The 11,464-nt window shown below is 40.2% G+C and overlaps 1 protein-coding gene across 1 annotated transcript; it reads left to right on the top strand.

Moving 5' to 3' along the window:
* Nucleotides 1-90: 90 nt before the first annotated feature.
* On the top strand, nucleotides 91-11,151 carry FAM76B (family with sequence similarity 76, member B; the record flags this gene model as incomplete). Its single annotated transcript, XM_010140243.1, has 9 exons — nucleotides 91-155; nucleotides 494-548; nucleotides 1,654-1,809; nucleotides 2,720-2,916; nucleotides 4,784-4,831; nucleotides 5,031-5,111; nucleotides 5,801-5,936; nucleotides 9,640-9,741; nucleotides 10,323-11,151. Coding segments are annotated over 9 exons (930 nt in total), but the record flags the coding sequence as incomplete, so codon positions are not given.
* Between the last annotated feature and the right edge of the window lie 313 nt (nucleotides 11,152-11,464).

Here is an 11,464-nt window from a genome sequence, read left to right as displayed (position 1 = left end):
CGGGGGAGCGGCCGCGGAGCGCCGGGTGAAGCGGGTTTGAGGGCTCCGTGTCTCTGGCAGAGGGGAGTAACGTGGCTCTGCTCTTCTCAGGAGTGTCGGATCGCCCACCCCATCGTGAAGTGCACGTACTGCCGGTCGGAGTTCCAGCAGGAGAGGTACGGGAGGGTTCCGCCTCGCCCGGTGCGCGACCTGCCGGAGCTCTGCCGCGGGCGGTCGGTGGACCTGCAGAAGCGACCGCGGGGCCACGGGCATAGCCGTTCGCAGCGGCAGAGATTGACACCGGCGGCGACGCTGAAGAGGGCAGGACTGCAGTGAAATAACCTGCCTGCCTGCTCCGGTTGCATAAAGGCAGTACAGTGTTAGATTTGTCCACTTGCCGTTAACCGCTTACCACAGCGTTTGTTTGCATGTGTGTTTTCCAGTAATTGCATGGGAAAGAATTTCAAGGTGTGTGTTTGTCGCTGAATTCAACATTATGCAATTTTATCTTTAGCAAAACTAATACGATATGCAAGAAATGTGCCCAAAATGTGAAGCAGTTTGGAACGGTGAGTAGGCTCTTAGTTCTAAATGTCGAAGTTAAGCTCATTCACATCTTAAATTTAAAAAGTTTTCTGGCGACTAGACTTGCTTTCTTTTGGGGGTTAAAAACAAGATAACCTTTCAGAAAAGTGGTGAAATTACTGGTAGCTCTTGATTCCCTTCGTGGCTTACGGTTTCTTTCTGCGTATTGAAATCCGTTGTGGATACCTGTAGTTTAATAGTTGTGAATAACGGCAATACAGCTATTAATGGCAAAACTGATGTTGCTTCACTTGATGCACGTAAGGTTATTCTTCGCGTATGCTCACTAATGCACGCTTGATGGCAGAAAGACCATTAGCTGCCTGTGGATCTAATGAATGGTAAATGTGAGAATCTAATAATACCCCGTACTTTATAATATGTGAGTCTTAAAATTTTTAAATGCGTGTTAATCGTGCTGTGAAGTAGAAAAGATTTTAAGAGTATTAGCTGCATTTGCATTACTTCCTGTTTCCTCATCTTGAATTTCAGCTTCAGTTCTGTTAGAAAAATTATTTTTTCAGTGTGTGAATACACGCATTGTATCTGAGCGCCTGGAGATACTCATTTATAGACAGTATCAAGATAATCTTGTTGTGAAACAAAAGCGTGTAACTTCTGTATACTTGACATAAACTATGTTAGATGAAATCCAGCTTATCTGAGAAATGTAGCAGCTGTTGGTACGTAGTCAGGGCTTTTGTGAATGTAAACTGGACCAAGAACATTCTTAGAAAAGCTTAAAATGTAGAAAAAGAAAGTGCAGGACAGATCCAACCACGTTTTCTTTTATCAAAAAGTGGAACTGCATTGGAGATAATCAGCATTTCTAACCTGTGAAGAGTGACAGCAAGTTTATTTTCCAGCCGAGTATTGTTCTAGTTGAGTGCATGTATGGGGACACTGAAGGAGCATCATTTTAGGGGAAAAGTTTAGTTCTGAATATAGAAATGTTAGGAAAAAGGTTCTTTAGGGTAGGTTATGTGAAGCCCTGGTAGTTTAGAGGCATGGCTGTGTGATTTGAAATACCTGTCTTCATTACAGAAACTGTAAATGTATTAACTTCAGTTCAACTTACCTGTTTTTCAGCCCAAGCCTTGTCAGTATTGTAACATTATCGCTGCATTTATTGGCACAAAATGCCAGCGTTGCACCAACTCGGAGAAGAAGTACGGCCCGCCTCAGACGTGTGAACAGTGCAAACAGCAGTGTGCTTTTGATCGAAAAGAGGAGGGCAGGAGGAAGGTAGGCTTTGTTCCACAGCTGTAATGGCTTAGGCTGACAACAGACAACGTTCCTTCTTCACAGCAGAAGGATTAACAGGAACGGATCTTAAGTTCACTGATGTTAAATTCAAGTTGCTGTGCTGTGCTTTTCAATATTTGAATTAAACTTCGCAGCTTGCAGTTGGTATGTTAGCTGCTGATCTAACTTACTTGGAATTAAATCACTCTTTTTCAAAATAAGCTTAAGCTGACAGTTGCAACTGGGAAAGAGGGGTTAAGCAGCTGAGCGCTGGCGCTTTGATTTTAACTTTTTTAATTTTCCCATCTGTTGGATCTTATGTGTGTCTGTACCTTAAATCTGCCACTTTACCTCTTTTCATTTGCTGGCCTTGCCATGAAGTACAGCCCCAGAGAGGTGGGCTGCTCTGAGCAGCCCTTTGTGTTCTGGTTTCTTAAATAGCTTTAGTGAGCACCACTTTCTCATTCCAGAAGGTGCTGACGAAATGGCCTCAAAAGCTTCTTGCCTGAACCCAAGAATAATGCTGTTTTTACAGAAGAATTTATTTGGTACAAGTAATACATTGGCTGGACATCTTGATTCTGTCTGGGATACCTTGGGCTGAGAGAGGGTACATGGTGTCTAAACTAAAACTGATCTGTCCCTTTAAAAAGTTGTTGGCACTTCTGTGATACAGAGCAAGTCCAACGTTTGCGAAGACCACTTTCCAATGTACAGAAAGAAATGGAGTAATATTCACTTTACTAAAAGAAAATGTGCATATATTGGAGATACGGTAGTGCTGTTTCGCACCAAAGGGATGTCTGGATCTTTCCCAAAGATGATAGATGAAGTGAAACGAATTTTTCTTGCGTCTTTCTAGTGCAAGTATACTCGGAAAAAAATCCTGCAACGAATTATTTCCCAACAGGTCGATGGAAAGTTGTTGTGTTGGCTCTGCACGCTGTCCTACAAGAGAGTGCTACAGAAGACAAAAGAACAGAGGAAGAGCCTAGCATCTTCGCATTCGAACTCCTCGTCCTCATCTCTTGCTGAGAAAGACCAGCATCATTCAAAACATCACCACCATCACCACCACCATCATCGGCACAGCAGCAGTCATCATAAGTAAGTGTTTAAAAATTCCAGTAGCTGTTGGTACGTCTTCCTCTTCTGTGTTCTGTTAGTACCGAGTTCAGATCAAAGGAGAGAGGAAATGCTGTTGAAAACATGGCATCTACAGCAGTAGCAGAATGTCAGAATCCTGTAGAGTTTGCATGAGGGGAGGTCAGCAAAAAGCAGAAATTCTTGGTGATCATCAAACCGGTCGATGTTAAAATTAATATCAAGTCTAGAAAAGAAACCCATGGAATGGCTACAGAAAGAAGTTTCTTGGGGATGAACTTGAACTCATCTTTCTAAGCAGTAACTGCTATTTTACATGCATTTACCATGGTTAAAAGGGTGTGGTAGGAGTGAGTGCAGAACAGCTACTTTGCTCAGAACTCCACCGTAATTTACTTCATCCTGATTTGTGTGTGTGCTCGTACTTGCTCTTAAATGGAGAAGCAGAAGCACTGGTGTGGGGTCACCCTCAGTTTAGGACCAGCTCTTATCTCTTTGCTAGTTTTTATAAACCAATCTTGCTGGAATAGTCAGTTTGTGAGTGGCTCTGATGCAGACGTAGTAAAATAACACTGTCAGTTGAGTTGCTGGCACTCTGATAACATTTCACACGGATTTGTCCCATGTTCTACAACTTTTCTCAGTGTGCCATCTCTGTGACTGTAGTTGTACATACCCAGTTCATTTCGTCTAAAATCCCAGAATTGATTTGTTTTTTATGCCAGTATAATAGTAGTGATGACTGTTTTCACTGACAGGCTTATGGCAGCGTAACTTTAGAACTACTTGTTGTATTTTTGTGTTGGGTAGTAAATACTACAGCTGCAGCAGTAATGAACCTGACTGCAGATGCACAAACACTTTCATTCTAAGCTTCACTTTTCTAGTGTTTCTAATTTTCCTCTTTGACTGAAACTTGCCTGATGAACTGTGACTTAAAGATAGCAGCAAGATAAGCTGCAATTATGTTGGGAGTGAGGAGGAGAGAAATGCACATCCTTTACTTAAAAAAAAAAAAATATTTGTTTTTTAGGAATTTGAAGAAGAAAATTATTCTTGTCTTGCAGTCAGTTATTGTACTGTTCCTGTTGAAAATTGAGCTACAACAAGCTAGGTCTAATTTAATGCCTGTGGCAGAGATAGAGTAAGAATGAAATAAAAAAAAGTTAGCTCTTTACTACAGGACAGCACTTCTAATATACTCAAGAGTTATAGAAGTAAGCATCTGTACAGACCACAACGTTCCCGCTTTGGCACCTTGGTTTCTACAGGCTTCCGTGGGTCCACTGCTTCTGGTCCAGTAAATACAACTCTTTTTTCCCTGTCTGTATCAGTTATTGTTGAGATGAGACAACAGAGACAATGAAGTAGAAACACAAATTCAAATTCATTTCATTCAGTGCAATCTTCTTTGTTCTACCATTCCTGTATCAAGAGCGTTTATTAATTGCTTTTGAGATGATTGAAAACAAATATTTAGACCTGAGAAGCAGTTCTTTTCGGGGATCCAAAACTTAACTTTGCTCTTATGCCACCACCTAAGCTCCACTTTGGGCAATGTTCGTACGGCAGCACAGGATTATAAAGCGCACAAAAATTGGATGGTACCAGAAAGACTTTTATCCACCAGTCTTGGAGTCTACCCCTTGTGCCTTACAGTGGTGTCAACATTTAGCCAAGAATTATTTTTATAGCATTCTGACACAGTAAGGAGTGGTCATGAATACGACAGATAATTCAACTGTCCAGCTGAAAATTTGTAATTGTTAACTTTATTAATAAAGGGGGGAGATCTTCCTTGATCACATAAACTGGGACATAACGGTACATTTGGTCAGTTCCCTTACCAAGTACATTTCACGTATTTCAGAATCAGCAGTCTGAGTCCAGAGCAAGATCAGGGACTATGGAAACAGAGGTAAATACGATATCATTTATTAATTTCCTTTTAATTTATCTTGTGGTTTTCATTTAAAGGACTTCTTTTCTCTTGCATTTCTGGCTAGTCTCTAGCATTCCAGCTAGGAGTTTGAGTTAGTTATTTTACATGTGCCAAGTGGTGATACTAGAGAGTTATATAGTATGAGGCTTTAGGTTTACATTTTGTTTGATTTCAGCCATAAATCCTCTGCAACTATTCAGAATGAAACTCCAAAGAAAAAACCCAAACTGGAATCCAAGCCATCAAATGGAGATAGGTAAAGTTATATTTTTGTAAAGCTGAGCCATTTCAACCAAGTAGAACACTGATTTGTGGCCAGTTGCTTCTTTTTCTTTTTCGTGGGTTTTTTTGGTTTTGTTTTTTGGCCTGAAGAATGAGGGAGGTAAAACTATTGTCCAGCCAGCCAGATTATTGGGTGGCATCTGAGTGCTATCAGTCAGCAAAATGGCTTTATTAGTAGAGAACTGGCACTGTTTTCCTGCGTTTAGCTGTTTGGGGCAAATTTAATTAAAGCTTATGTGCAAGGCAACAGTTCCCAATGAAACAGCATTCCCTCACGGGGGTGTTTTGTTGATGAGATGCAGGGTTGAACCTGCTGCTTTAAGCTGCCTGGTGTCTAGGGAAGTCTTTTGGACCTTAGGGTGTGGGACTGAATCTTTATTCTGTCTCTGGCCAAACGGTTGGAATAAAAGTGACTGCTTCAGTCAAAAGGTGTTTGTCCCCCTGGAAGCTAATACTTAATTATATTTCTGCAGGTGTATGTAATGTGTGCCATTAGTAAGGTAATTTGCCAGTTGCATCCATTTCTGTCAGGTACATACTTTTTTTGCATTAGTCCTTAAGGATGTTTATGGCATTATTAATTATCCAATTTTGAAATTTAAAAAAAAAATGTGCTGTTTCTTTCTGTTGATGCTGTAAGTAACTGGTTTTTTTTTTTTTTAGTAGCTCTATAAATCAGTCAGCAGACAGTGGAGGAACTGACAACTTTGTCCTCATAAGTCAGCTGAAAGAAGAAGTCATGTCACTTAAACGTCTTCTGCAGCAAAGAGATCAGACTATTTTAGAAAAAGATAAAAAGGTAAAGGTTGCCCCTGCTTAATAAGAACTTTATAATTTTGTTTTCTACTTTTTTTTCTTTTGTAGACTGCTAACAGTGTCAAAATGGTGAGTTAAACCAAAAATCAGATACAAGTTTTTTTTAATAGCAACTTATCAGATCTTACCATAAAAAAGACAAGTTTGGAACTTTTGTATCATGAATATATTTTGGCGCTAAGAGGAATTCAACTGACCTCACTTCAGCCATCCAGAAGCCAACCACCTGGCTCACTGTTACTCAGGCTGCATGCCACAGGTGATGGATGAAATGCCAGCCACCTTCTGAACTGAGTCACAGCAAAGATCCTGAATGCCTCCATAGGCTGACAGGGACACAAGTTAAGGGGAGGGTTAAGAGTAGCACCTGTTCTGAGTTTAGCGTAGTTTTTGTTTAGTTTTAAATTAAAGTGACTATAGCCATAATTAATGAGTTGATTAATGCCCAAATTTACACGTACGGTGTATGAAAACTAAGTGGGTTGATTTTAAAAGATTAGTAGCATATGTGTAGTGTAGCTTATCAAGTCTTTGTGTATAAAGGGCTAGGGCTTGGCCAGCCACTAGACAATGACAGCTGCTCTCTGCGCTCCCAAAGGGGAAGAGAAAGGGAATAAGAGAGAGAAACTTACGGGTTGGAAAACAAAACTAGAACGGCTTTAATTAAAATAATAACAGTAAAATGAATTATATACAAAACCAGTATCAAACCAACCCCCCCAATGGCAATTACATTACTGTCACCACTGAGGCTGTGGGCAGGCGCTGGGCAAGTCCCAGACTGGACTTAGCAGCAGACGGGAACCAGATTCAGGAATGCACGGATTGGGATCGAAGGCAGAACAGACAGAGTCTTTCTCAGTTAGCAGCCATTGAAGAAGAGGGCAAGAGGTGTTGTCCTTTGTGATCCCTCAGCTTTATACCGAATACGATGTCTATGGGATGGTCAGTGCAGGGTCACCTGTCCTGTCTGCTCCTCCCCGCAGGTGCAGCCTCTCACTTACTGCACCCCCACTGTGATACACAGGATTTAGCAGTGACCTTGTTCTTCACAGGAGCAAGTACAAGCAGGAGCCTTTCTGCATCCCGATCCCTGGCAGTAACCGTAAACATCCAGTGTTATCACTTCTCGAAGCAGACGCTGTCTGCACAAATACGCTGTTAACTTCTGAGAGTGCAGTTAGTTAGAAGAGACAGAGCTGAGAAGTGAAATCACTGAACAGGATTAGTTCTGTTCTAACTCACACCAAGACGTTGTGGATGGTCAGAGACTGGGAGAAAAGCTTGGATTAGATGAGTACCAGTCAACAAAAGTTAAGTGAAATAGGCCCAAATGGCTGCAGTGAAATTCAAACAAGAGATTCACTCTTCAAACAACCCAGTAAGTAAGAAAAAAAGGAGAAATAACTACAAATGTGTACCTTGTTCTACCTTTGTTAGAGCTTATTTCTCTACCATGGGATTACCTAGATGCTCTTAACACACTGTCATGGTGACTTTAGAATGTCTGTTTAGAATTGAGGTAGTTATGGAATGTATTTAAAATAAATTTACTGTATTTTCAAGTAAAATTTTGATTATTTTATTTGAATATTTCATTAATAAAAGCATGTTGGCTTATCAAAAGATGAAGAAAAGCTCATTGATCCTGAAAGAAAAATGCTTTTCACTTTTAAACCATAGTTCAGTATCTTCATTTCTACATTTAAATGTGTCGTATAAAGGGTATTGAACTTTTTTTTTGTTTCTATCATTGTTATGCTAGACCTAGTGTTGGAAGTACTTGCTATTTCAAGCTTTTTAAGCAGTTAATATGAAAGGGCTGTCGTGGATTCTCTTCAGGTACTTTCTTCAAAGGACAGACATTCAGGCCCTGATCTCTCTCTTACAAAGCTGGTAGAAGATCATGAGTCAGTAGGAAATTCATTTATCTCGTTTTTTATATTTGATCGACTGGGCAAAGCTAACTAAAGGGCTAGGTAAGGAAATGTCACCTACTTCTGTATAACCAGTGCAATAACTTGGTTTTTGTCTCCACAGGGAGACCATCTAATAATGTTAATATCCCCCCTGCTAAAACTATTTATTTGACCTTAGAGTCCTTCAGGCATGAATTACTTTCAGAATGTCAGTTACGTTCTTCAGCTGCTGCAGGGGAGAGGAAAGCTGAAAACAGTGTTTGCATAGCTGTCGATATTTCTTTGGCTGTGAGATAGTAAGTGTAGACGTGCACTGGAATCAAAGCGTGAGCCAGGCCTGTGGGACGTTTCCTGTTAAGACCCTGTCCTCAGGTTTGTGTAGGGCCATCATTTGAACGGTTTAGGGCGCTCCAAAAGAGAAACCTCTGAAATGCGTGATGTATGGCAACAAACCAGCTCAGTACAGCAGCTTCACAGGCAATCCTCATTCATCGTTTGTCACAAGTCAGGTGCTCAGCCGTCTCATCACCAGTGCTGTTTGCAGTACTAGCCTTGTTTTGCTTCCTGGACAAAACATTAGTGAGACATCAAGATGTTATGGTGGGGCCCTGAGACGCGATCGCTAGGAAGGGACCACAATTTGCTGAACATTCGCATGGGTGGTGTGTTTGCTTATCTAGGTGCATACTTGGCTGTGGTGCAGTACTGCTGCGAGTGCTGTGGGATGTGGTTTTGTACTGGAACCCATGGAATTTGCAACAGCCATAAAAGCACAGGTTGAGCAGCAGTCTGTGTACATTGAGGTATATATCCTTGTTTCAAGATACCTGCACTTGGTCACTGCCAGCTGATTGAGGGTTCTTTTGAAAACCTTGTTTCACTTCATGTCATCTGACACACACTAAGATTGGTAATAGCAGTCTTTGTAGTCATTTTAGGAATGTGTGCTCTGGTTTGTTGTAGCAGGCTTCATTCCCTGATCAATCCACACTGACCAGAGAGGTTCAAAATAGCCAGCTGAATTTGGGACACTTCGAGGAACTAACTTCCTAAAACTTCTGGGTCCATATACCACGAACTCGAAGTGGTTCACCCAGCTGCACACGCTTCCAGAAGAAGCATCCAGCTGCTTGGATAGAAGCCTATGTCACAATTTAGAACCACCTGCCTTAGAGTATGTCGTCTGGATCTCTGCCTGTCTCAGGAGGGGCCCAGTGGCAGCTATACTACACACTACAGTCAGAATTAAATCACAGGTAATTTTAATTACACATTCTTAATAACACAGTTTGATTCACTGTTGTGGATCGAGAAGCAGTGTAACTCTAAGAGTGTATACTTCCGTTTAGGACCAATTGTAGCCTAGAAGGACACAACAGAATCCTTTCTGTTGTGTTTGTGAGGAAGATTTTTCATGTGTTAGCATTTAACAGAAGAGACATAACTGAAGTATCTCACAGCTGAAAGAACAGCTAGGATTATAAATCATTAATCTTGTATTTGATTTTTTTTTTTTTGAGGATTAACCTTCTTTATACCAAATCCTCAGCAAATAGTACGGTTATGTAAGTACAGTTGTCTTCTTTACATAAAATATAAAGAAGACAACTTCAAGCTACTTCTCAAGGGTCGAGCAGCTGATACTACAATAGTACATAAACGTAGTGTTTCCCGAGATTTCTGAGGCTTCTATAAAGAGTTCACAGATTGACTAGAAGATGTATGCTGTAGCAGGCCAAGGAATCTTCATCTAATTTGTAATTTCAGTTGACAGAACTGAAGGCAGACTTCCAGTACCAGGAGTCAAACTTGAGGACAAAGATGAACAGTATGGAGAAAGCTCACAAGGAAACGGTGGAACAGTTGCAGGTGAGTAATTGCTTATCAATACTTCAGAAATACTTCAGATGGAATTATGTATTCAGGCTGTTCACTCACAGCAAAGAAACAGTACCCAGTTCTTGAATGTCATCACCGTGTCTCACTTTGGATGCGTTTTACAGCAGTTCTGCGGTCAACAATCTCCGTATGAATTAATTTCACTGTTAAGAATTGCTTTCTAACTTTAAGAGATAGAGGATTACCTCACAGGTAAGGGCTCAGCATTAACACAACTGACAGTTAAATGTCTCTTGATAAAGCGTATTTATCAGGAAGAAAGCCTGAATTAGTTGCTGCATACATCACAGACTGAACACATACTGGGTGCGGTGCCTCAGATGCTGAATTTTGCAGGACAGGAAATTTTGCAGGTTACCTTCTCTGTTAAAGATGGAATATCCATATAAAAAAGCATATACAACCGTTGGTAAGGGATCATGTTTTCTGGGAATATTCTCAGCATGTACATTTTAAGAATTTGATTCATAAATGCAATGGGAAGTGAGTGCATGACACTACTATCTGAGACGTTTCAGTAATTCATAAAACTTTTTTTATCTGTATTGCAGGCCAAAAACAGAGAACTGCTCAAACAGGTTGCAGCGTTGTCAAAGGGTAAAAAGTTTGATAAGAGTGGGAGTATACTAACATCTCCTTGAGGAACTGGTTATTCGTGGGGTTTGCTACTCAATGTAAATTTGAGTAATTCTGTGAAGCCCTTAAAATCCTGTGTAGTGGAAAAAATATTTTTGCACACCAGATTAGTTGGCATGTTTCCTACACGTTTTTATAATTAATATGCAGCTTTTTTAGTTACTGTTCAGATTAAATACTTCAACTGGCTTGAAGAATGTTTTTATTTTTTTGATATTGGAAACTTTTTGCCAGCAATAGCATTAAACAATTGCATAGAGAACATAGCAGTGCTCTCTCTAAAAGGACAACATGCAATAACAAACTAGGTGTACTTTCTACAAAGCGGCAACTGAGTCTTTTAAACTACACTTGATGTCAGCCAAAAGTTCGTGGATTTGCAGTGACACGGAACACCGGTTTCTGGCAACTGTTCTTTTACTTTGTATCAAAATATAAATTTAGGGTGGAAATCATGGTGCTCTCAAGTGAAACTTAAAAAAAGGCATATATGTATGTGTAAATACGACTGTAACGGTTATATTCTTAGTCATAACGAGTAATTAGTGTTTTACATTCTTGTGATAGGGATTTACCGACAGATTATCTATTGTACAGTAACAGAGGCAGTGTGGTTTTTGTAAGATTTACTGTAGATTTTTCTTGCAAGTGCCTTTCTCCAACTGTTTATTTATAGGAATGTTGGTATTTTGTACATAAGGTTTTTATGTTTTAAAATCATGTTTAATAAATGTTTTATGTAAATATAAATGTGTGTACAGAGGAATATGAAACAAAGATCAAAGTGGCTAGTGCAGTGCTTGGAGCAGCGTGAAGAGCTAGCTAATTGATGGACAGTGAGTACTGGCTTTAGATAACCCTTGTAGCTTGTGTCTGTGAGGTGTAGAACTTTGTTAGTGCTGCTCATCCCAAACACTTCCTGAACTAAAAACAAAATGTTTTTTACTACACTGGAGGTGAGTGGTTTGTTATGTGTTTTTCCCCCATTTGGCACAGCACTGATTTTAATTCCATAGCAGACATTGCACTCCCAACGTTACATCCGTAATTAGTGATA

Source organism: Buceros rhinoceros, unplaced genomic scaffold (assembly GCF_000710305.1).
Source record: "Buceros rhinoceros silvestris isolate BGI_N320 unplaced genomic scaffold, ASM71030v1 scaffold17657, whole genome shotgun sequence".
Classification (NCBI taxonomy): domain Eukaryota; kingdom Metazoa; phylum Chordata; class Aves; order Bucerotiformes; family Bucerotidae; genus Buceros; species Buceros rhinoceros.
Note: the sequence above shows the minus strand (reverse complement) of the source record. Positions and strands in the feature narration are given on the sequence as shown.